The 24,731-nt window shown below is 42.1% G+C and overlaps 1 protein-coding gene across 6 annotated transcripts in view; it reads right to left on the minus strand.

The window, feature by feature from the left end:
* The window catches only part of LOC105495168 (PATJ crumbs cell polarity complex component), a 428,227-nt gene that overhangs the window by 83,183 nt on the left and 320,313 nt on the right, over nt 1–24,731 (minus strand). For all 6 annotated transcript variants that reach the window (XM_011764431.2, XM_011764430.2, XM_011764432.2 and 3 more), the window contains 2 exons: nt 7,695–7,812; nt 2,381–2,514 (listed from right to left, as the gene is read on the minus strand). In XM_011764431.2, coding sequence (XP_011762733.2) covers nt 2,381–2,514; nt 7,695–7,812 — 252 coding nt within the window. The remainder of the gene's footprint in view (nt 1–2,380; nt 2,515–7,694; nt 7,813–24,731) is intronic.

Below are 24,731 nucleotides of genomic sequence, written 5' to 3' on the forward strand. Positions count from 1 at the left end.
TAAAATTCCTCTTCTCCACTATCCTTCAAGTGTCTGTGCAACCTAATTCTTTTTGAACGCCGGACAAGAGCTTGGGACTCACCCAGTGTGGGTACCCAAAAAAGGCTGTCACACTGGCCCTTTGCCCTCGCTGGCGGGGAGCAGCTGCCCCATGCAACAGGCAAGGGGCCCACTGAACTGATAACGCACCGCTGTCCAGGTACGGCGGAGCTGAGCATTGTAACATACTCTCTGGGGCTTCAGGGGTCACAGGCACCTCCACCTGGTCTGGCCGAGGGGACCCCACAGAGCCTGCTCCTGCCAGCGCCCATAGCGGTCAGCTGGATCCCGCACTCGCTCTCACATGCGCTCCCTCCCACAACAGGCTGAGTGCGGCGGTCCAAGTAAACGGAGTACCCCTGTTGCAAGTCTGAAGGGGTCAAGAGAAAACTCCTGCATCATCAAGACCCTAGTTTCAATCGCCTATGCTGTTCTCGAGTTTCCTAGTGCTTTAGGGGACTAATGTTTATTACACAAAAGTAGAATAGGATCCGCCCACCCCCGATAGTACCACCACAAAAATGTTAGATTACTGCCCAATGTGGAAAAAAATAGTTTTATAGACCCTGATATATTTGTGTTATCTGGCATGTACAATTTATTGCTTACTAAATAAAATGGGCAAAAGAAATACCAAAATATTCGTTTAAAACATATTCATTAACAAGAGTGATTGTGTCTATGGAGAGGCCCTGGTGTTTTAGGAAGGATTGGTAGTGAAGCGCAGAGCTAGGGCAAAAAGGTAGGGGGGAGATTTATTTTTCACTTTTTTCCTTTTATGGCAACTTAACTTTGTGTAAGATGCAGGTATTAAATACACACACACACAATTTTCCTTTTGTGTCAATTTAACTTTGTATAATATGCAGGTATTAAACACACACACACACAGACACACATGCATTGATTAATCACATCTTGAGTAAATCAAAACCCAGGAAAAGTTTTCATTTTAATCGCGCTACTGAGTAGAGATAAACAAAAGGTACTGAATAATGAAAAATCAATCATCCTGGCTAGGCATAGTGGCTCATGCCTCTCATTGCAGCATTCTGGGAAGCTAAGGTAGGAGGATCGCTTGAGCCAAGGAGTTCAAAACCAGCTTGGGCAGCATAGCAAGACCCCATCTCTATTTATTTAAAAAAATAAAATTTAAAAAAAAATCAATAATGCCAGGAAACAGTAACATTCTAGACCAACTTCTAAAAAAAAAAAAAATCATGAGTAGATATGAAAATGGTCAGTGTAAAATGAATCCTAAATTGCTGGGCTGGAATAATTCATGTATCTTTTTTTTTTTTTTTTTTTTTTTTTTTTTTAAAAACAGAGACAGGGCCTTGCTCTGTTGCTCAGGCTGGAGTACAGTGGCATGATCATAGCTCATTGCAGCCTGAAACACCTGGGCTCAAGTGATCCTCCTTCCTCAGCCTCTTGAGTAGCTGGAAATACAGGTGTGTGCCACCACGCCTTGCTAATTAAAAAAAAAAGTTATCTGTAGAGATGAGGCCTTGCCATGTTGCCCAGGCTGTCTCAAACTCCCGGCCTCAAGCTATCCATCTGCCTTTGTTACCATGCCGGCCTGATGTATACTTTTTATCTATCATTCCATTAAATAATGATGACAAGAATAACAATAGTTCCTACTTACTGAACATTTACTATGTGGGAGGCATCCCCTTAAATACAGGTGCATGCCACACCACTCAGCTAATTTTTGTGTGTGTTTGTGAGAGATGGAATCTTGCTCTGTTGCCCAGGCTGGAGTGCAGTAGCATGATCTCAGCTCACTGCAGCCTCCACTTCCTGGGTTCAAGTGATTTTCCTGCCTCAGACTCCAGAATGGCTGGGACTATAGGTGTGTGCCACCATGCCCAGCTAATTTTTGTATTTTTAGTAGAGACAGGGTTTCACCATGTTGGCCAAGCTGGTCTTGAACTCCTTACCTCAAGTAATCTGCCTGCCTCAGCCTCCCAAAGTGCTAGGATTACAGGCGTGAGCCACGGCACTCGGCCCACCCAGATAATTTTTGTACTTTTTGTAGAGATGGGGTTTCGCCATGTTGCCCAGGCTGGTCTCGAACACCTGGGTTTAAGTGATCCACTTGCCTTGGCCTCCCAAAGTGCTAGGATTACAAATGTGAGCCACTGCGCCCAGCACTGATGAAAATTAAACACTGAGAAAAACTTGAAAACTAGCTAGACTATGGATGCACATCTATTTATGATCACGTTTTCTCCTCATACTATGAAAAAGGCAAGTCTTGCAGAGTCATGGCGCAGGGTCAAAATTAACCTCAACAACTAGTTCTATGACTGGATACATTTTACTTCTAGAAACTTACCAACGGTGTGTCTTTTCCTCCCACAATGCTGAGACCAAGCCCTGAACGTCCCTTGGATATTTCTATAATCATTTCCTGTCCGGGGACAATGGGGCACGTTGCGGGATCCACTGACAGAGGAGCCTGGAAACCACCTGGAAAAGAACACAGCATGACTGGCAAGTAAGAGTTGCAGCTCAGCCTGCACGTTCCATCACGTGGGGAGTGTGGGGCTTGCACGTGACAAACACCACGAAGCAAAAAGCTGGGTCATTCCTGCCTATTCAGCCAGGGGTGACACTGTTGAGATTAAAATGATAACTCCCACCCCTCAACCCATCAATTTTACTTGAAAGTTTTAAATCTTATTTTGTTCATTTATATTTTTGAGACAGAGTCTTACTGTGTCACCCAGGCTGGAATGCAGTGGTGCGATCTCAGCTCACTGCAACCTCCACCTCCTGGGTTCAAGCGATTCTCCTGCCTCAGCCTCCCAAGTAGCTGGGATTACAGGCACATGCCCCCATGCCTGGCTAATTTTTGTATTTTTAGTAGAGACGAGGTTTCGCCATGTTGGCCAGGCTGGTCTCGAATTCCTGGCCTCAGGTGATCCGCCTGCCTTGGCCTCCCAAAGTGCTAGGACTATAGGTGTGAGCCACTGCGCCTGGCTAAAAGTTTTATTTATTTATTTTTTATTTATTTATTTTTTTGAGACGGAGTCTCGCTCAGTCGCCCAGGCTGGAGTGCAGTGGCCGGATCTCAGCTCACTGCAAGCTCCGCCTCCCGGGTTCCCGCCATTCTCCTGCCTCAGCCTCCCGAGTAGCTGGAACAACAGGCGCCCGCCACGTCGCCCGGCTAGTTTTTTGTATTTTTTAGTAGAGACGGGGTTTCACCGTGTTAGCCAGGATGGTCTCGATCTCCTGACCTCGTGATCCGCCCGTCTCGGCCTCCCAAAGTGCTGGGATTACAGGCTTGAGCCACCGCGCCCGGCCCCAAAAGTTTTAAAATCTAAAAATACATCATGAAAATCTGTATAGAAAAATTACAATGATTAAATGATTAGGTTCATGAAGGCCTATGTTACAATGAGAATAAAGGCTGGTATAACAGGAGATTCTGAGCTATAGAATACTAATTAAGAAACAGTGCCTAAATACTTTCAATTAGAGCATATCAGATGAATTAAATTATTAAGATGTATAAAGGATATAATCGATAAAGTATGAAATATCTGAAAATAACAATTATCTAAAATTTATCCCCAAATATATTACATAGTAAGGCAAAATGTATTATAAACACAGGACTCAAAAATTACTTGTGGGGTTCATAGAGGAAAAGTTTATTTAAAAGTTATTGCTTTTTTACAAAGTTTTATTTTTAAAAACAATTGTTTTCAGTTGGGTTTTCCCAAAGAGTGAGGGAAAAAATGTTTATAGGCTAAGAAAAAAATGTTTAATAACACCTGTTTATCCAGCATAAAATCTACTTACATGCATTTTCCAGATAACTGAACGTAACCTATTAAAAACTCAAAACATTCGCCCGGGCGTGGTGGCTCACGCCTGTAATTCCAGCACTTTGGGAGGCCAAGGTGGGAGGATCACCTGAGGTCAGGAGTTCGAGCACAGCCTGGTCAACATAGTGAAACCTCGTCTCTACTAAAAATACAAAAAATAGCTGGGCGTGGTGGCTCATGCCTGTAATCCCAGCTACTCAGGAGACTGAGGCAGGACAATCGCTTGAGCCCAGAAGGCAGAGGTTGCAGTGAGCTGAGACAGTGCCATTGCCCTCTAGCCTGGCCAAGAAGAGTGAAACTCCGTCTCAAAACGACAACAACAACAACAAAACCTCAAAACATTCAAAATGTTGAATAATTTCAAGAGATGCTCATACAAATCATAATCTCCAGAGAATGTCATATTTTCTGATCACTAAGTTTGATCACCATGAATATTGTTTCCTACATTATGATACAATTCAGGCAAGGGCTGATGAGAGAGGGCCCCATCTGCTGGTCAGCTGCAGCTAATGCATAGAGCTGAGGTGAGATCCCAATGCTCATCAAACCTATTTTGTAAAAGCAGGGGTCAGCAGACTACAGCTCACGGATCAAGAATGGCTTTTACACTTTCAAAAGCTTGAAAAAAGATCAAAAGCAAAATAATGTCTCAAGGCATGTGAAAATGATATGAGTCTAAATCTCAGTGTCTGTAAATAAAGTCGTATTGGAACACAAACCCACGAATTCATTTATGCCTAGCCTATGGCTGTTAGCATACTACAATGGCAGGGGTGAGTAACTGCAACAGAGGTTGTGTGGTCCATAAGCCTAAAATATTTACTATCTACTTCTTTATAGAAAAAGCTTGTCAATCACTGGTATAAAAGAAAAACAGGCTGCAGGTGAGCCTGTGGGGGTTCTGCTCTAACTAAGTGATAATCATGGTCTTTGGGATGAAAAGGTTTTGGAGTGGCAGAGAGCCACAGTTGAGTTCCTAAGCAGGAAGTTAACAGGAGGGTGAAAGTGGAGCTCACTTCTCATCAGAAAAACATTATTTTTCTATTAAAGAGGCTGTTAGAGGAACTAAACGAACAGTGCGTGTGAGGTGCCCAGCCCACAGTCTGGCACATTGTGGATATTCATATATCTGTTGTTCCTGTCCATATGGGATTGATTAATCTAAAGGCCTCCTGGTTAGGAGCAAGAAATTCAGTGACACAACCATAAAAAGTGCCATACTTAGAAGTAGCCTATGGCCAGCCTATGGTGGCTAGCACACTACAATTGCAGGGGTGAGAAACTACAACAGAGGCTGTGTGGACCACATCCTAAAATATTTACTATTGACTCCTGTACAGAAAAAGCTTGCCAATAAAACAAAAAGAAACACGCTCTAGGTAAGATAGAGGCAAGGCAGAATATTAAATTGTAAACCAAATTTGTCTCTAAATCTTTTTGCAGTATATGTATTTTGTACTACATTTCCCATTAATTTACAATAAAAACGACATATGATAGTGGCACACTTTCATGGGTGCTTTAAAAAGTTTATATGGCTTTTAGGCCAGGTGTGGTGGCTCACGCCTGTAATCCCAGCACTTTGGGAGGCTGAGGTGGGCGGATCACCTGAGGTCAGGAGTTCGATATCAGCTTGACCAACATGGTGAAACCCCGTCTCTACTAAAAATACAAAATTAGCCAGGCATGGTGGCTCACGCCTGTAATCTCAACTACTAGGAAGGCTAAGGCAGGAGAACCACTTGAACCCGGGAGGTGGAGGTTGCAGTGAGCCGAGATCACACCACTGCATTCCAGCCCGGACAACAAGAGCAAAACTCCGTCTCAAATAAATAAATAGATAAATAAATAAAAAGCTTATACTGCTTTTGTAAATGACTAGCATAGTCTCCTCAGCGAGAAGAGAGAAAAAACACCTGGTGAGACATCCTGGAGATGGAATTTCTTTTCCCTCCTCCACGTCTGCCTCACCCCAGCCGGTCCTGAGTCAGTCTTTTTATTTACTTCTCTCATGGAATCCAGCCCCAAACCCGGCTCATACCAAGTCCTCAATAAATGCGTGGTAAGTAGATGAGTAAATGAATAAAATTTCTACAGATTCAACTGTAGGATGATGAACTTCATGTATTTATTTATTTATTTAACCATGAGAATGAAAACCAGGAAGGATGCTGAATTTCTGTCATCTGAGTATAAATATGTGATATATATTACCAAAACTCAGCTCGTCTACCTCCATGGTCAGCATGCATTGTTGGTAACGTGCCATGTATACATATTTAGGGCATTATAGGCCAGACTGTCTCTGTTGCGACCACTTAATGCCATCATTATAGTGTGAAAAAAGCCACTGACAATACAGAAATAAATAAGTGAGTGTCTATAAACCTGTATTTGTAGAAACTGAAATATGAATTTCATAGAATTTTAAATAAAATGTTCTTTGGTGTTTTTTCAACCTTTAAAAAGTGAAAACCTTTTTTAGCCTGTAGACCATACACAGCTAGCTGGTAGGCCAGATTTGACCCATGGGACATAGTTTTCTGACCACGTATCAAGTGTTTTAGTACAACCACAGTGCTTTAAAATGGTACCTGCCGGATGAACTTTATGAAGTTAATATTTATGAAAAAATATATAAAAGACAAATACCACAAAGATTTCAGGACTGCTAAATTAATGTAGGGTTATGCTTTGCCATTGGTGAGTACTGTCTTTTAAAGAGTTTTTTACTGATGTATACTGCACAAAAGCAAAGTAGGGCTGGGCACAGTGGCTCACGTCTGTAATCTCAGCACTTTGGGAGCCTGAGGCAGGCAAATCACTTGAGGACAAGAGTTTGAGACCAGCCTGGCCAACATGGTGAAACCCTGTCTCTACTAAAAATACAAAAATTAGCCAGGCATGGTGGTGGGCTCCTGTAATCTCAGCTACTCAGGAGGCCGAGGCAGGAGAATCACTTGAACCCGGGAGGCAGAGGTTGCAGTGAGCTGAGATCACCCTCCTGCACCCCAACCTGGGTGACAGAGTGAGACTCTGTCTCAAAAAAAAAAAAGCAAAGTAGAAATACCTATTATTCATTATAAAGTTCTATTTTCAACCCCCAGTCAACATAATTCAAGCCAGGAATTTAAAGAGAGAATGTGAATACCAATTTGGTTAAGCATTGAAAATCAACATTCTTCAAACAGCTTATAGCAACATTTGCAGGACTAAAAATTGGGTTTGATAGGATTTTTAAAGAGATACTACTCAAGACCGAAATATGATCTTTTGTAGAGATCAGAGAATAATAATACAGAAGCCTCAGAGTCAAATAACATTTACCAAGGTCCTTTTCTTTTCTTTTTTTTGAGACAGAGTCTCACTCTCTTACTCCAGGCTGGAGTGCAGGGGTGCGATCTCAGTTTACTGCAACTTGTGCCTCCTGGGTTCAAGCGATTATCCTGCCTCAGCTTCCTGAGTAGCTGGGATTACAGGCATGCGCCACCATGCCCGGCTAATTTTTCGTATTTTTAGTGGAGACAGGGTTTCACCATGTTGACCAGGCTGGTCTTGAACTCCTGACCTACTGAGGTCCTTTTCTGTTCTCGCGCTTTTATATTCAAAAAGCAATAGGCAATGGCGACGGCAGAGAGGAGGAAAATGGTGTAGGAAATGAAGTGGCCTATCCCAGCCCCAAAGCTAAGGAAGTGGAGGAAGCATCCAAAGTCAGGCTTTCGCCTCCTGGTCCAGTTCTCTTTTTAGGACATTATGATCCCTTGCCTTCTCTAAGGCTTAATGAGCCAGATCTGCTCAGGGAAAGAATCATACCATAGCCTATGAAGTCTGCGTCTGTTGAATGGTACGATGAATCTGGTGCTAACGGTATCTCTTGTGAACTGAAGGAGACTTTTGTTGGATATTTTTGCTGTTTCATCTGGCTGACAGCCTACAAAAGAAAGGAAAATTAGATGAATATCAAAAAAGAGAAAGGTAACAAGAAAACACCTTCAAACTGGTGTATTGTTGCCAAAACAATGGTGCACTCCAATGATGTTTTCTGAGAATATAAGGTTGGAGGGTGGCAAGAAGTTAGGATAATTTATGCTCATTCCTCATGCTTCCCTATTTAACTTTACAACTAAAATGCTTTGATGAAGGGCAGATCAAGGAAGGGAGGAAAGATAAAAGCTGAAGATACTCTGTCAGTGTGATCTGCACATGAAGCTGGGGGTGGGAGGCAAAACAAAAATTATTTTGCAATTTCTACTCATTCTGATGAAATCCGCAAGAAGCCCCTTTATCTACGGACTTTGAAGTGACTTATCTGTCTTGTGTACATTGAAAAACAATCTACGCTGGGGATGTTTAGAGCATCAACATTCTCCATTTCTTCTCGACACACTAGAGTCAAAGATGCATTTGGTAGGTTAATTAAACAAAATGAGGGGCAAAGAAAACCAACATCTCCTGAAAGCCTACTAAATGCCAGTTACATCAGTGACATTTAATTCACATAAAGGAACTGTGCTTTATTCCCCTATGATACCCAGTGCCTGGACATAGTAGGGACTCAATAAAGTGCTTGATGAATGAATGAACAAGTGAATGAGTGAAGAAAGAAAAGCAAAACTGAAGACATGAGAAACTCAGGGTAGAAAGTGAACTTGTAATTCAGTGAAGGTATGGGGCCTTTACTGTGTGAGTTTGGGAAAAATTAACTTGTAATTCTGGATTTTTGCTGACAGTACCTCCAATGAATATTAATATTAAAAATCTAAGAGGCCAGGCACGGTGGCTCATGCCTGTAAACCCAGCACTTTGGGAGGCTGAGGCGGGCGGATCACCTGACGTCAGGAGTTCGAGACCAGCCTGGCTAACATGGTGAAACCCCATCTCTACTAAAAAAAAAATACAAAAATTATCCAGGCATGGTGGCACATACCTGTAATTCCAGCTACTCTGGAGGCTGAGGCAGGAGAATTGCTTGAATCCAGGAGGCAGAGGTTACAGTGAGCCGAGACCGTGCCGTTGCACTCCAGCCTGGGCAAGAAGAATGAAACTCCGTCTCCAAAAATACATACATACATACATACATTCATAAACTAAGAAAAACCAAAAGGACTCCTTGCTTATTTAACAGGCAGTTAAGAAATATAGGTAGTAACCTGACCTGCCTTCTGGATCTGCAGTTGGCTAGGGAACCATTCCCCAGCTGGAAGAGTCCGGTAGTCAGGCTGCCTCTGGAGTCTAGAAATAGGACCCAGGTAACCGCTCCAGAACTGTAACTGTAACTGTAACACCTCAAGATTCTGTCAGTGGAAAGCCGTGCCTCAATATAGGGCACTGTGCAGTGTGCAGTAACAACAAAACAATACCATCCATTGTGCACATGCACTGGGCTTTCTAGTTTCCAAAACACTTTCACATCCATAAATTCATTCAATCACATGAACAACCCTGACAGTTAAATATTACTTTTTTTCTTTTTGCAGAAAACCAAGCATAAATGTCAAGTGACATATTTGAAGTCACACGGCTAATTAGAGAAGGAGGTAGAACTGAAAGTCAATAGTTGAAGAATGCTACAAGCTTAAAGTGTTTATCAAACAGCTGATAGGCAATGATTCTATGGATGTTCTTTTCTTTTTTTTTTTTTTTGGACAGTTTCTCACTCTGGCACCCAGGCTGGAACAGTTGCGTGATCTCGGCTCACTGAAGCCTTGCTCTTCCTGGGCTCAGGTGATTCTCCTACCTCAGCCTCCTGAGTACCTGGGATTACAGGTGCACACTACCACACCTGGCTAATTTTTTGTATTTTTTAGTAAAGATGGGGTTTTGCTATGTTGCTCAGGCCGGTCTCGAACTCCTAGACTCAAGCAATCCACCCACCTCAGCCTCTCAGAGTGCTGGGATTACAGGCATGAGCCACAGTGCCCCACCACTATCACCATCATTTAATACTGACTAAAAAAAGACTTATTCAATTACACATTTATCAGTGATTTTAAAAGGAAGGAAGTGGAAAAGGACAAATAAGGGGTTACTATAAGAAAACTGAACATTAAGAGGACTTAGATATCCAATTATTCTAAGGACCACATTTACTAGCCTCATTGAAGGCAGTGTGCCAATAGGCTAAGTCCTGGTCAATGGGATGTAAACAGAAGTGAATGTACAATTTTTAGGTCATTCTCCTAAGGAGAAAGATCCTGTCTTCCCCTTCCCACTGCTTGGAATGCAGATGTGTTGGAAATAACTGAAGCAGCCCTCTTAAACCAAAGAATGGGTGCCACCATTTGAGGATGGTAGAGTAATTAAATAAGAATAGTATAGTAATCAGATAAGAGGTGCTTGAGTCTGTGACACTTTGGAGACACCATATCATCCCCCAACTGACCACACACAGATTCTTATGCTAAAGAGAACTTCTTGCAGTAATTGAGCCTGTATCTTAACTCACACAGTACTTACATCCAACTTACATTTTGTATCACCTTGAGAAAGAACATGGATTCCCAACAAAGCTGGGTACAAGCTGCGGAGTTCTTTTATGAAAAATCATGCGACTTTAAAAACAGGAAAGCACTAGGGAGAGCAGTCTAGATTACCAAATTATGACTTTTCCATTGCACAAGATGATTGTTGCTTTTCTTTATATACCAGTTTCATGTAGCATCTGGTGCATAATAGGTCCCTGATAGATATTTGTGGAATTGAATTCAATTTAACAATAAGGAAGCAGTCCATAGAATCCAAGTGAAATGTCCAAACATATACATAGAGGCAGGCCTCCAGTTGTCGGTATGTGTGGTGATGGATAAAGGAGTGTTCCCATGACTCATACATTGGCACAAAACTAAACTACTATGTAAGAAAGATCAGAAAGAATGGATTTGCTGTTGTATGTTACCATATTATAAGAACTGAGATGGACTTTATAGGTCATCCAACCTAACTAAACCTGTGGTTTTCAATTCTGTTTCATAATACGAACACCTACGGCGCTTTTAAAAATTACAGATGCTAGGATCCCCATCACAGACAAAATAAATTAGCATCTGGGGGTGTGGAGCCCAGGCAAGTTTTTTGTTTTTTTTTTTGATTGAGACTTACTGCTTAAGACTTAATCTTTTAAGAAACGCTGGCTTAATCCATGGTTTAACTTTAAACGATAAGTCTCAATTGGAAAAACAAAAACAAAAACAAAAAAACTTGCCTGGGATCCACATCCCTAGACGCCAGTTTATTTGGTCTGGGATGAGGGTCTTAGCATTTGTGACTTTTTAAAAGCTCCCTAGGTGTTTCTATTATAAAACAGGGTTAAGAACCACTGGTTTAGTTGTAAAACACCCTTGTAGTTGTATCAAAATTGTACTTGTCAGCGTTTTTCTAGAGAAAGGATTTACATTTCATCAGGGCCGCATGATAGGAAAATAAAAATCACGACTTAAAAGAAGGTATATGCTGCTAAGTTTGCTATCACTAATTAGCTGTGTGACCACAGACAAGTCACTTGACTGCCCCATCTATAAACGGGTGATACATCTATATATTGCAAGGTTGTTGTAAAGATTAAAGGTAAATAAATAAACCCATCACTGTGCCAGAAATAATTTAGGCTTAATTAATAACAGCTATTAATGCTTTTATGTCCTTTTAGAACATATCAATACATGATCGGCCAGCTTCTGATGGAAAACCTTCAGGGATGGAAAATTCCTCTCCTGAAGAAGCTCATTCCATTTTGGAGCAGCTCAGAGGGTGGGAAGGTTCTGTATGATGAGTTGCCAGCCTGACGGCACATGATGCCCATTGACCTCTGGGCCATTTCTCTTTGGAAGCCACAGAAAGGGCTTAAAATCACTTTCCCAAAGGAGAATAATTTAGAAGTTTAGGTGATCATTGTTCTGTAAGAAGAAGAATGTAAGATGTTATTTAGGATTCGCCCTAGCTCTAAAATTCTATGGTTGTAATATTTTAGAGGTGTTTGTTATGTGCTTGAAGTAGGTGGGAGTATATAAAGTTTTGTTTGTTTGTTTGTTTTTGAGACGGAGTCTCACTCTGTCACCCAGGCTGGAGTGCAGTGCTGTGATCTCAGCTCACTGCAACCTCCGCCTCCTGGGTTCAAGTGATTCTCCTGCCTCAGCCTCCTAAGTAGCTGGGATTACAGGCGGCCGCTACACGCCAGGCTAATTTTGGTATTTTTAGTAGAGATGAGGTTTTGCCATGTTGGCCAGGCTGGTCTTGAACTCCTGACCTCAGGTGATCCACCTTCCTCAGCCTCCCAAAGTGCTGGGATTACAGGCATGAGCCACTGTGCCTGGCTGGGAGTATACAAAGTATTAACACCTTAATGGTATTTGCAAATACATTCAAGCAAAATCTGCTTTTAAATTTTTTTTTTTTTTTTTTTTTTTTTTTTTTTTTTTTGAGACGGAGTCTGGCTCTGTCACCCAGGCTGGAGTGCAGTGGCGCGATCTCGGCTCACTGCAAGCTCCGCCTCCCAGGTTTACACCATTCTCCTGCCTCAGCCTCCCGAGTAGCTGGGACTACAGGCGCCCGCCACCTCGCCCGGCTAATTTTTCGTATTTTTTAGTAGAGACGGGGTTTCACCGTGTTAGCCAGGATGGTCTCGATCTCCTGACCTCGTGATCCGCCCGTCTCGGCCTCCCAAAGTGCTGGGATTACAGGCTTGAGCCACCGCGCCCGGCCTAATCTGCTTTTAAATTAAAAAAATTATAATTGGCCAGATGCAGCAGCTCACACCTATAATCCCAACATTTTGGGAGGCTGAGGTGTGAGGACTGCTTGAGCCCAGGAGTTTGAGGGTACAGTGAGCTATGATTGCACTACTGTACTCCAGCCTGGGTGACAGAGTAAGACTCTGTCTCTTAAAAAAAAAAAAAAAATTGCTTACAGGTTTTCAGTTGAACTGAATTTGTTTTTTTTTTTTTTTTTTTTTTTTTTGAGACGGAGTCTCACGCTGTCACCCAGGCTGGAGTGCAGTGGCCGGATCTCAGCTCACTGCAAGCTCCGCCTCCCGGGTTCACGCCATTCTCCTGCCTCCACCTCCCGAGTAGCTGGGACTACAGGCGTCCGCCACCTCGGCCGGCTAGTTTTTTGTATTTTTTAGTAGAGACGGGGTTTCACCGTGTTAACCAGGATGGTCTCGATCTCCTGACCTCGTGATCCGCCCGTCTCGGCCTCCCAAAGTGCTGGGATTACAGGCTTGAGCCACCGCGCCCGGCCGAATTTGGTTATTTTTAAGGTTCATTCTGTATCTATTTTTTTTTTTACTTTGGGTTTTTAGCATATAATTTAAAAGAATTTTCAAAGGCATTTTCTTTGGCAATGTTTGAAATATGTATTTCCTGTAAGCTCTAGTAATCTAGTTTCTTAAATATAAAAATAGCTAACATAGTAACAATGTATACTTTTAGACACATAAAAGCATAGATTAGTACATAGATATGAAAATCTGGACTTAAAAAAAGCAAGGAAAAAGCTCAACAGTAACAAAAGTATAAAAATTTGATAAAAGTTTATAGTTCTTTAAGAGAAGTTAAATTCAAATGTAAGGAACACTAAAGTTATTTTATAGAATTTCTTCCATTTGTAATTTTTATTTCTAACATTGTGTAAGACATGGTGCTCTCAGAATTTTTTTTGGAGATGGAGTCTCATTATGTCGCTTAGGCTGGTCTGGAATTCCTGGGCTCAAGCAATCCTTCTGCCTCAGCTACCTGAGTAGCTGGGACTACAGGTATGTACTACTGTACCTGGTTAGATAGAATTTATTTAAGTGCAAGGGTGTTTTCAGGGATACCACTTATTTATTTATTTAAAGACAGCATCTTGCTCTGTCACCCGGGCTGGAGTGCAGTGGCGCAATCCTGGCTCACTGCAACCTCTGCCTCCCAGGTCCAAGTGACTCTGATGCCTCAGCTTCCTGAGTAGCTGGGACTACATGCATGCACCACATTTGGCTAATTTTTGTATTTTTGGAAGAGATGTCTGTATTTTTAGCAGACGTGCTATGTTGGCCAGTCTGGTCTGGAACTCCTGACCTCAAGCAATCTGCCTGCCTTGGCTTCCCAAAGTGCTGGGATTACAAGCATGAGCCACCATGCCCAGCCAGGGATGCTCTTTTAAACATCTGCTTATGGGGTTGGGACAGAGAGGTGAACACAGGATATTTGCATATAACTTGCACAGAATCAATGATACAGTTGTGACTTGATTTCAGGTTGCATGACACTCCTGTCAAGTAATAAAAGATCTGATCTCATTGCAATCACCTTCTTTTCTTTTGGAACCCAGTCTATAACACATGCTACTCCAGTAGAGCAAAACCTGAAGTACAAGTTGTGTACATTGTGAGGTGGGTATTCCAGTGCCTTCTGCTGATCTGCTACCATGCCCTGGCCAATCACCTGGGACATGTCTTCCTGAAATGTAAAAGACACAACCAATTAGCAGCACTGGAGGGCCCAACTGCACTTTCCAATTTCAGCAGTCAGTACATTTAATTGGGCTTCAGTCTACTACAAAAATGACCGAAACACTGGGCAAAAAAGTTTCATTCACCCACTGGACTGACTTAGAAATGAACGCAGCCTTGTCATTTCCAAATGTTTTTTTATCCCTTTCAGATCTGTGAGGCCTTAGACCTATCAGATTTCTTTTCTTTCTCTCTCTTTCTTTCTTTCCTTCCTTCCTTTTTTTTTTTTTTTTTAAAATAAAGACAGGGTCTTTTTATGTTGCTGCTGGAGCACAGTGGGCTCTTCACAGGCATGATCTCACTACTCATTAGCACAGGGGTTTTGACCTGCCCTTTTTAGGCATCTTGGTGGTCCCTCCTCCCAGGAGGTCACCATATCGATGCCGAACTTAGTGTGGACACCCAATTGGCAGAGCTTGTTATAGCCGCAAACTTCTGGATTCAAGTGATCCTCCTGTCTCAGCCTCCTGGGTAGCTGGGACTACAGGAGCAACACCACACTCGGCCAGATATCGTTTGATGGTCATTCCAGCCAGAGTTTTTTCTTTTTCTGTCACACTAATATCCCTATAAACCTATCTGTTCAGGGCTCAAATCCTGAATTAGAGTTTTTTCCCCTTAAGACATTCAATTAGAATTAAAACAAACAAACAAAAAAAAGCACAAAAAAAAAATCACGGTTACAGAAAATACTATGGGATAAAGGTAAGTTAGCTCTAAACTCCACGGAGGAGTGCAGAATCCAGACTTGGGAGAATCCAAACTGCCTACACATGTGGAAAGCTGAAGCATAGCAAAAGGGCAGTGTATTAACTGAAATAAATAATAACACCAATAAATTGACCAGAATGTTCATGTCTGCCTCCCATCATATCCTATCTTTTTTTTAGTAGGCACATTTTCAGGGGAAATTATCATATGATGGTTCACTTTAAGGCATAAACTCCTGCAACTGGGCTTGGACAAAGCAGGGAACAGGAGAGACTGGTTTGGATAGGAGAAAGCATGGGTTTACTCTGTCTTCTTGGTAACATCTGAGACACCCAGGTTGGTGAGGGGTAGCACACAGACAGCAGGTAGGTAAGCTGATCTGGAAGATAGGGATAACTTGTATAATGAATGGAATGCTAGGAGTTTGTGATCCTAGCTCTTCAACTTAAGAGTTCTGCAAACCTGGCCGGGCGCGGTGGCTCATGCCTGTAGTCTCAGCACTTTGGGAGGCCAAGGGGGGCGGATCACCTGAGGTCAGGAGTTTGAGACCAGTCTGGCCAATATAGTAAAACCCTGTCTGTACTCAAAATACAAAACTTAGCTGGGTGTCTGTAATCCCAGCTACTCGGAAGTCTGAGACAAGAGAATCACTTGACCTGGGGAGGTGGAGGTTGCAGTGAGCTGAGATTGCGCCACCGCACTCCAGACTGGGTGACAGAGCAAGATTCTGTCTCAAACAAACAAACAAACAAAAAAAAGTGTTCTACAAACCTGAACAGGTTATTTGCCCTCTTCAAGCCTTGATTTCCCCATCCGTAAAATGGAAAAAAATAAAAGTAGCTATACTTTCAGGATGCTGAAAAGATTAAATGGAGTAATGCATGAGCGCCCTTAGCATCACACCTGGCAATTAATAATATTTACTAAAGATGCTAATGATGATAGTAAATGGAATTGGGCTATGGTTGCCCCATGTTCCAAAATGCATTATAGGGGACTAGTGCAGGGCCCAGAACAAGCACCCAGAACCACAGTGCTAAGAGTCTTAGAAGTGACCTCGAAAGGACACTTTTCTCCTGTAGGAAATGCTGGAGGCAACCTTTAGAGTAAATAGGACTAACTTACCTTTGTATCTCACAGTATTTTCTGTAACTGGTTTTTGTTTGTTTTTTTGCCTTTAATTGAATTTGACATCCCCTGCCTCAGGTTTCCTTCCTAGGCATGTTCACACAGCCTTTCTTCACCAGGCTCCCATTAGATGTATAACAATACAATAGATAATGATCAAGTTATGCCTAGCTGTTCATTATTATTAGATTCGGTTACAATCTCATCCTATGTCCTTAATTCCCCACTGGTTTACAACCTCAAAGATTTAACCCCAGTAAGCACTATCCTGACAGTGGAGCCTAGGTCCCCTGGATGACCATGCCTACACTTAGCTGCATACTTTCAAACTGATTTTTTTTGGGGCCAGACTTATCTTACTCATTCAGATTCTCTTTAATTTTCCCCTTCTAGGAGATAGATCCTAGGATTGCTCCCCTGCCCTTTATAAACTTTTCTCCTAAACAGATGGTATGATATAAAATGAACTAAAAAAATCACCTCATCTTGTAATTCTTCCCTTAGCCCCTGGGTGGTGCCCCTTCCACAACATGAACCAATTAATTTTATCACTTATTTGCAAGATTATATTGTATTTTTTTATGTATGTGTCTCCCATATCTTAATAAGATGGACTTTGTCTTATTTCTTTCTTCAACATATGGCAGAATAAAATACGGGCTTTATAAAGTGTTAGTGCTGAATGAATCAAAGTTCGGGAACTTAAATCTTAAATGCACCTGGGTGGATTTGAGAGCCTGCCATGAAAGGAAGGTCACACAGTGAAGGGGACTCTGTGGCCCTTACTTTAAAGGATCACACTTGAAAAGAGAGAAAAAAAGACATGGAAAGGTCAATAAGGCTCATAGGAATTTTTAGAGGAAAAACTCTAACCTGCCTCGTAAACGGAAACTATTGGTGTTATTCCTACCAATGTGTATCAAATGGCCTTAGGAGGAGCAAAAGTAAGTGCCTCTGTTTGAAAATGATATTGCAGATCTGCAATTTGACCTTGGTTTCAACCCCAATTAACCAGCAGTGAGACAAAGGACCTAACTTCCCTAACTACAGGTTTAAAAATCCAATTTGTGTATCACATACAGGAAGTACTAATTTGGTTTTATTCTTCCTTATCATTTGCACTTTTTAGTAAAAGGAAATGGCAGTGGAATAACAGCCAGAAAATCTGGGTTCAGACTGGTTCTGCTACTTACTAGCAGTAACAGTGTTTGGAAAGCTTCATTTCTGGCAACATTAAAAATGCAGTAACAGCTACGTGAATAAGGGGCTGTGAGCAAAGTTGAATTCCATACATGCTTACTGAGCACCTACTACATGCCAGCAGATAGAAAAAGAAAAACAGAGGAGCCCTTGCCCTGAGCACATTTACAGATCTAGTGAGACAGACGTTAAAGAAATAATCATAGAAATGATGAATACAACTGAATGGCAGATGCATGAAGGTGTGTGGTGGGGAGCAGGAGCCTGAAGTGTCAGTTTCCTTCCTTTTCTCTTGTCCTTAAAAATGTAGAAGGAGGAAATGAGGAAATTGGATTTCTGAAAAGCATCTGGTCTAAAACACTGTCCCATTTCTTATATTGATTACCCTTAAACATCCCAGCCAAGGGACGGAGCTGGTACATGATGATGACGAAAATTATGAAATCTCAAATCTCCTGAGTACGGCTGTGCCTGTTACTGAGCTAGGCATATTACACATTTGTTGTGTGCACAGCAGACCTGTGTATTAGGGACAATTATTGCTCTTATTTAGAGCTGAGGTAACTGGGGCACAGAGAGGATAAATTAGTATTTGCCAAGCCAGAACTGAACCCAGACGCATCTTGCTGCAGAGCCCTTGCTCTTAACTGAGGAGTGAACCTCCAGGGAAAGGGAAAGTACTGTTTACCTCCTCCCAGCAACACACACAAGATTCTTAGCCAGCAATGACATAGTGATTCCATTTTTAGATTCAATATCAGGTCAGAACAAGTCATGCCTGCTTATTTTAAACTTGGATTGGGAAAAAAATCATGGCACTAGCCACGGCAGTGACCTTGGGTCACTTTCCTTCATGTTTTGTGTTTAAACACGAGTTTGTAATTTGCTAATTGCCCAATTATTACACCAAAGGAGCTCTTAATACCTTCAAAACTGAGGTTTGGGGACATTCTAATGTGTTTCCTTTGCAAGGGACCTCTCCATAAGAAGACTGAAGAAGGGTTGTAGGAAGGTCATCTCATTTCATGAAAGAAACTGATATGACACATTCTGTCAGCATGATGCTATAATCTTCAGCACAGCACTATGAGCTCTGAAGAAAAGGCTCTGTGGGCCAGGAAAATTACTGTGATCAAGTGAAGGAGCTTCTGAAGGGTGGACATAAAAGGCAATACCGGCAATATCCGTGTATAACAGATGGGTGAGATGTCCAGCTGACAGTCCCCAAAGCTGGTTGATCTCTGTCCCAAAGCTGGACAATCAAAATGCCCTGTCTCTCTGGCCACAGTAACTGGTCCAAGGGTGGACACTTGAACCACACAAGAACATTCTACAGATTTTCCAAAGTAGAACCAACGGAAGAGTCAGCTCTTTTCTGGCAGAGAAGCTTAGGAGCTTCGGGCAGCCATACACACACCAGGCTGAAGAAACACATCTGCAGGAGAAGAGTCAGATAAACAGAGAGAACCCTGGCAGCAGCAGGTCTCTGGTTCCAACCGCCTCTGAGGCTAAGTGTCAACCACATGCTGCCTGCAAGTATATGAAAAACAAACAAACAAACCTTTAGCCCTTGAGTAAATTTCTCCTTTTGTCTAAGTAATGTCAAATTGAGATTCTGTCACTTGCAACCAAGAGACTCCTAATTGAAACAGGGTGGAGCCCATCTCTCCCAGAAAATATCCACCAGGAAAACAAACTCAGATGCATCCAGGAATCAGGCTGCAAGGGAGCCAACTGAAGATGAATGACACAAACTGAGTATAAGACAACAAATTAGGCCAGGCGCGGTGGCTCATGCCTGTAATCCCAGCACTTTGGGAGGCTGAGGTGGGTGGATCACTTGAGTTCAGGAGACCAGCCTAGGGAACATGGTGAAACCCCATCTCTACAAAAAATACAAAAATTAGCCAGGCATGGTGGTGCACATCTGTGGTCCCAGCTACTCAGGAGGCTGAGATGGGAGGATCGCTTGAGCCTGGGAGGCAGAAGTTGCATTGAGCTGAGATTGTGCCACTGCACTCCAGCCGGGGTTATAGAGTGATACCCCATCTCAAAACAAACAGAGATGGTGGTTTAGCCTAAAAGCATTCAAATCCAACAATTCTCAAAACATGCCCATCAGACAAACAACAAACAAACACAAACGTTTACTACTACTTTTGGTCCTTGGGCTTCCACTTTGTAGCTGAAGCTGCCTTTGCAAAATTATGACAGTAAGAGAAATGTGACATAGTTGACTCAATCTAGCTTCTTGACCGCCTCACCGTCCTTGATCATTCCTGCATGTAGGCCATGGTAACTCTGGGAGGAATTTAGTGGATAGTTTAACTTGAAAGCAAAGATGATAATAGTCCCCACCTAAAACTAACCCCTTCCTTGCTTAGGGATCAAAAGCTCCCTTTGTAAGAGTAATAAAAAGCCACAAAAATAGGAATATGGGGGCTGGGCATGGTGGCTCACATCAATTCCAGCACTTTGGGAGGCCGAGGTGGGTGGATCATGAGGTCAGGAGATCGAGACCATTCTGGCTAACACGGTGAAACCCCATCTCTACTAAAAATACAATTAGCCGGGAGTGGTGGCATGTGCCTGTAGTCCCAGCTACTCAGGAGGCTGAGGCAGAAATGCTTGCACCTGGGAGGTGGAGGTTGCAGAGAGCCAAGATCACACCACTGCACTCCAGCCTGGGTGACATGGCAAAACTCCATCTCAAAAAAAAAAAGAATAGGAATTATGGGAGGGGCCTGGACTCTCTGCTAAGAGAGGCAGTTTCTATAATCCCTTGCTTCTCAGGGGTCATATAGCTAGAGGTCACAAGGTTTGTGATTTCCCCAGTTGTAGATAATATCACTATTGTAGAACCTAAGCTTGGTTCTTTGAGATATCTTTCAAACTGACCCCATGTGGACTTGTGACTCATGATTCAACTGATCCTGTGGCTCCACCCAGAGGTGGATCAGTGCACAAGGACTGTTTCCACACCTTTATGAATTTACCCCCAACCAATCAGCAGCACCCATTCCCTAGCCCCCTGCCCACCAAACTGTCCATAAAAACCCCAAGGTCTGAGCCTTCAGGGAGACTGAACTCCAGTTCTCCTGTGCGTGGGCTGGTCTTGCATCAATTAAATTCTTTCTCTACTGCAATGCTGTGGTCTCAGTAGGTTGATTTTGTCTGTGCAGTTGGCAGGAGGAATATACTTAAAAAGCCTTTTCCTGGGTCAGTTCCAGCCTAATTCCTACTCATCTCACCACGTGGATCAGGTGAAATCACATTAGCAAAGTTCCCACAGGCCAGGCTTGCTGTCTCCTGCCTATAATCCCAACACTTCGGGAAGCTGTGGTGGGAAGACTGCTTAAGCCCAGGAGGTCAAAGCTGCAGTGAGCTGTGATCACACCACTGTGCTCCAACCTGGGTGACAGAGTGTGACCCTGTCTCACACAAAAAAAAGTTCCCACAGCACCTTGCTTTGTCCTTCAATAATACTTGTTAACCTTAATAAGTACTTATTTAAAGTTGGATTCAAATCTTGGCTGTGACACTTATTAGTTGAGTGTCTCTGTGTCTCAATTTCCTTAGATTAATCTCATATAAAATAGAAATTAATACACTTAGAATAATGCCTATACAATGCATAGTAAATGCCATGGAATCTTTAGCTGCTCTTATCCTCAGCAGTTCCGAAAGCTCCCTGAAGGCAGGATTCTTCACTGTCACTACAGCTTGGTTAGTGCAGAGCCTGGGACATAACAGGCCCTCAATATAAACTTGCTTAATTTCTGAAAGAGAAGGTGGATTTATAGCTCCCTTTGAAGGAGAACCAAATCAACACACATTTTAGATTATAGGTTCTTATGTGGGCAAGTAAGGCTTCCCAGAAAACTGAAAACTTTATAGACTCAGAGAACAGCGCCCAAGCAGCACTTGTTTCTGAGGAGCAGTGGGATTCTGAAAAAAGGGGATGTGACCAGTGTGAGAAAGTCTGAGTTCTGGGTTCGGAGCCCTGTCATTTTACTTCTCTAAACCCTGAGTGCTAATAATTACGATTGTGAGATCACTTTCTCAATTTAGAAAAAATCTGAGAAGCAAGTAATTCCTTCTGGGCAAGTTAAATTTCAAGTTGAATAAGTCTCCACATTGGACCAGTTACAGTGGTTGGGAATGAATGTAAGCTAGTAGACATCAAAGCTGTAAATTTTTTTTTTTTTTTTAAAGACAGTCTTACTCTGTCACCCAGGCTGGAGTGCAATGGCGTGATCTTGGCTCACTGCAACCTCCGCCTCCTGGGATCAAGCGATTTGCCTCAGCCTCCCGAGTAGCTGGAATTACAGGCAAGCGCCACTATGCTGGGCTAATTTTTGTATTTTTAGTAGAGAAGGGGTTTTGCCATGTTGCCCAGGCTGGTCTAGAACTCCTGAAATCAGGTGAGCCGCCTGTCTCAGCCTCCCAAAGTGCTAGGATTACAGACATGAGCCACCACGCCCGGCCTAAAGCTATGAATTTGTGTCAAAAGTGTGTGCCTACATTTCTGCTGTCTTTGAGTTCATGAGGTTACTTTCTCTGTTACTCTGGTGTCTCTACATTATCCTCATTTACTACAGTGAGAGGAATAGAACAGAAGAAAAAACCAAAAGCTTTTCTCCAGAGACTTTCCTGAAGGAAATAGATTTGAATGTAAAATCTGCAGCCTTTTTTATCACCAAGAAAAGGAAATTTATCATGTACGCAAATCTCAAGTGGTTTTCAGGAATACAAGATATAAAGAACAATGAGCTGTGAAAAATGCCACATATTTGAATGCACTTGAACTCTGCCATTGGCAATTTGCATACTGTCACAAAAGAGAAGCCAGTGCTGACTCAGTCACACTTTCCTGCTCCTTAGAGGGAATTCCTAGACTCTTGCTACAGATGCATTTTTTATGTTGCATCTGAAACAGAAAAAAAGATTTGCACAGTGACATCTGCTCCCAATAGCAAACCAGAAATCCAGCAGTTGATAGAGTGCAAATTGGGGGTAAAACTCAATTTTAAGCATACAGTTCAAGACCTCATTTTAAAAATGAGTAGGATATAACACCTGGGAATTCTAGCCTGGAAGTAAGACCTAACAAGAAGCCCATAATCATTAGAAACACATTTTAAGCTATTTTTTCATACTTGGATACCAGCACTTTAAAAACACTTATGAGGGCCCAGCACGGTGGCTCATGCCTGTAATCCCAGCACTTTGGGAGGCCGAGGAGGGCAGATCACTTGAGCTCAGGAGTTCAAGACCAGCCTGGCCAACGTGGTAAAAGCTCATCTTTACTTAAAATACAAAAAAAAAATTAGCTGGGCATGGTGATGCACACCTGTAATCCCAGCTACTCATGTGGCTGAGGCAGGAGAATTGCTCGAACCTGGGAGATGGAGGTTGCAGTTAGCTGAGATTGTGACACTGCACTCTAGCCTGGGCAATAGAGTGAGACTTGGTCTTAAAAAAAAAAAAAAAAGGCATTATGGTTCATACCCCAATTATACTTCAAAAGTCATTAAGTCCATAATATTAAAAACAAAAACCATATTATCATCTTAGTAGACTCGGAAAAAGCTTTCAATAAAATCCAACATACCTTCGTGATAAAAACCCTCAACAAACTAGGCATCGTAGGAACGTACCTCAAAATACTAACAGCCATCTTTGACAAACTCACAGCCAACATCATATTGATTGTGTAAAAGCTGGAAGCATTCCTCTTTAAGAACTCTTAAGAACTCTTATGTTCCAACAAGACAAGGATGCCCACTCCCACCACTCCTATTCAACATAGTACTGGAAGGGCTAGCCAGAGCAATCAGGCAAGAGAAAGAAATAAAAGGCATTCGAATAGGAAAATAAAAAGCCAAATTCTCTCCCTTCACTGATATGATTCTGTAACTAAAAAACCCTAAAGACTCTGCCAAAAGACTACCAGAACTGATAAATGACTTCAGTGAAGTTTCAAGATACAAAATCAGTGAACAAAAATCAGTAGTAGTTCTATACACCAAATACATTCAAGCTGAGAGCCAAATCAGGAATGCAATCCCATTTACAATAGCCACACACAAAAAATACCTAGGGATACATTTAACCAAGGAGGTGAAGGAGCTCTATAAGAAGAACTACAAAACACAGCTGAAAGAAATCAGAGATACACAAACAAATGGAAAAACATTCTATGCTCATGGACTGGATGAATCAATATTGTTAAAATGGCTATACTGCCCAAAGCAATCTACGCATTCAATGCTATTTCTGTCAAACTACCAATATCATTTTTCACAAAAGTAGGAAAAGCTATCCTAAAATCTGTATGGCACCAAAAAAGGGCCTGAAGAGCCAAAGCAATCTTAAGAAAAAAAAAATGAAGCCAGAGGCATCTCATTATCTGACTTCAAACTATACTATACAGCTATAATGACTAAAACAGCATGGTACTGGCACAAAAACAGACATTCAGGGCAATGGAACAGAATAGAGAACCCAGAAACAAAGTTGCACACCTACAACCAACTGATCTTTGCCAAAGTCGACAAAAATAAGAAATGTGGAAAGGACCCCCTATTCAATAAATTGTGCTGGCATAACCAGCTATCCATTTGCGAAGAATGAAACTGGATCCCCTTCTAGTACCATATATAAAAGTTAACTCAAGATGGATTAAAGACTTAAATTAAGACCTAAAAGTATAAAAATCCTAGAAGAAAACCTAGGAAATGTCCTTCTGTACATCAGCCTTCACAAAGAATTTATGACTAAGTGCTCAGAAACAATTGCAACCAAAACAAAAATTGACAAGTGGGACCTAATAATTAAAGTAAAGCATTTCTGCACAGCAAAAGAAACTATCAACAGAGTAAACACACAACCTACAGAATAGAAGAAAATATTCATAAACTACGCATCCAACAAAGGACTAATATCCAGAATCCATAAGGAACTTCAACAAATCAACAAGCAAAAAACAACCATATTAAATAGCAGGCAAAGGCAAAGGACAAGAACACACTCTTCTGGAAAGAAGACATACACCTGGACACAGTGTCTCACGCCTGTAATCTCTGCACTTTGGGAGGCCAAGCCAGGAGGATCACTTGAGGCTAGGAGTTCAAGATCAACCTGGACAACGAAGTGAGACCCCACCTCTACAAAAAATTTAAAAATTAGCCAAATGTGGTGGTGTGCCTATAGTTCCAACTACTTGGGAGGCTGATGTGGGACGATTGCTTTTGCCCAGGAGTTCAAGTTTCCTGTGAGCTATGACCATACTACTGCACTCCAGCCTGGGAGACAGAGTGAGA

This window comes from Macaca nemestrina, chromosome 1 (genome assembly GCF_043159975.1).
Source record: "Macaca nemestrina isolate mMacNem1 chromosome 1, mMacNem.hap1, whole genome shotgun sequence".
Classification (NCBI taxonomy): domain Eukaryota; kingdom Metazoa; phylum Chordata; class Mammalia; order Primates; family Cercopithecidae; genus Macaca; species Macaca nemestrina.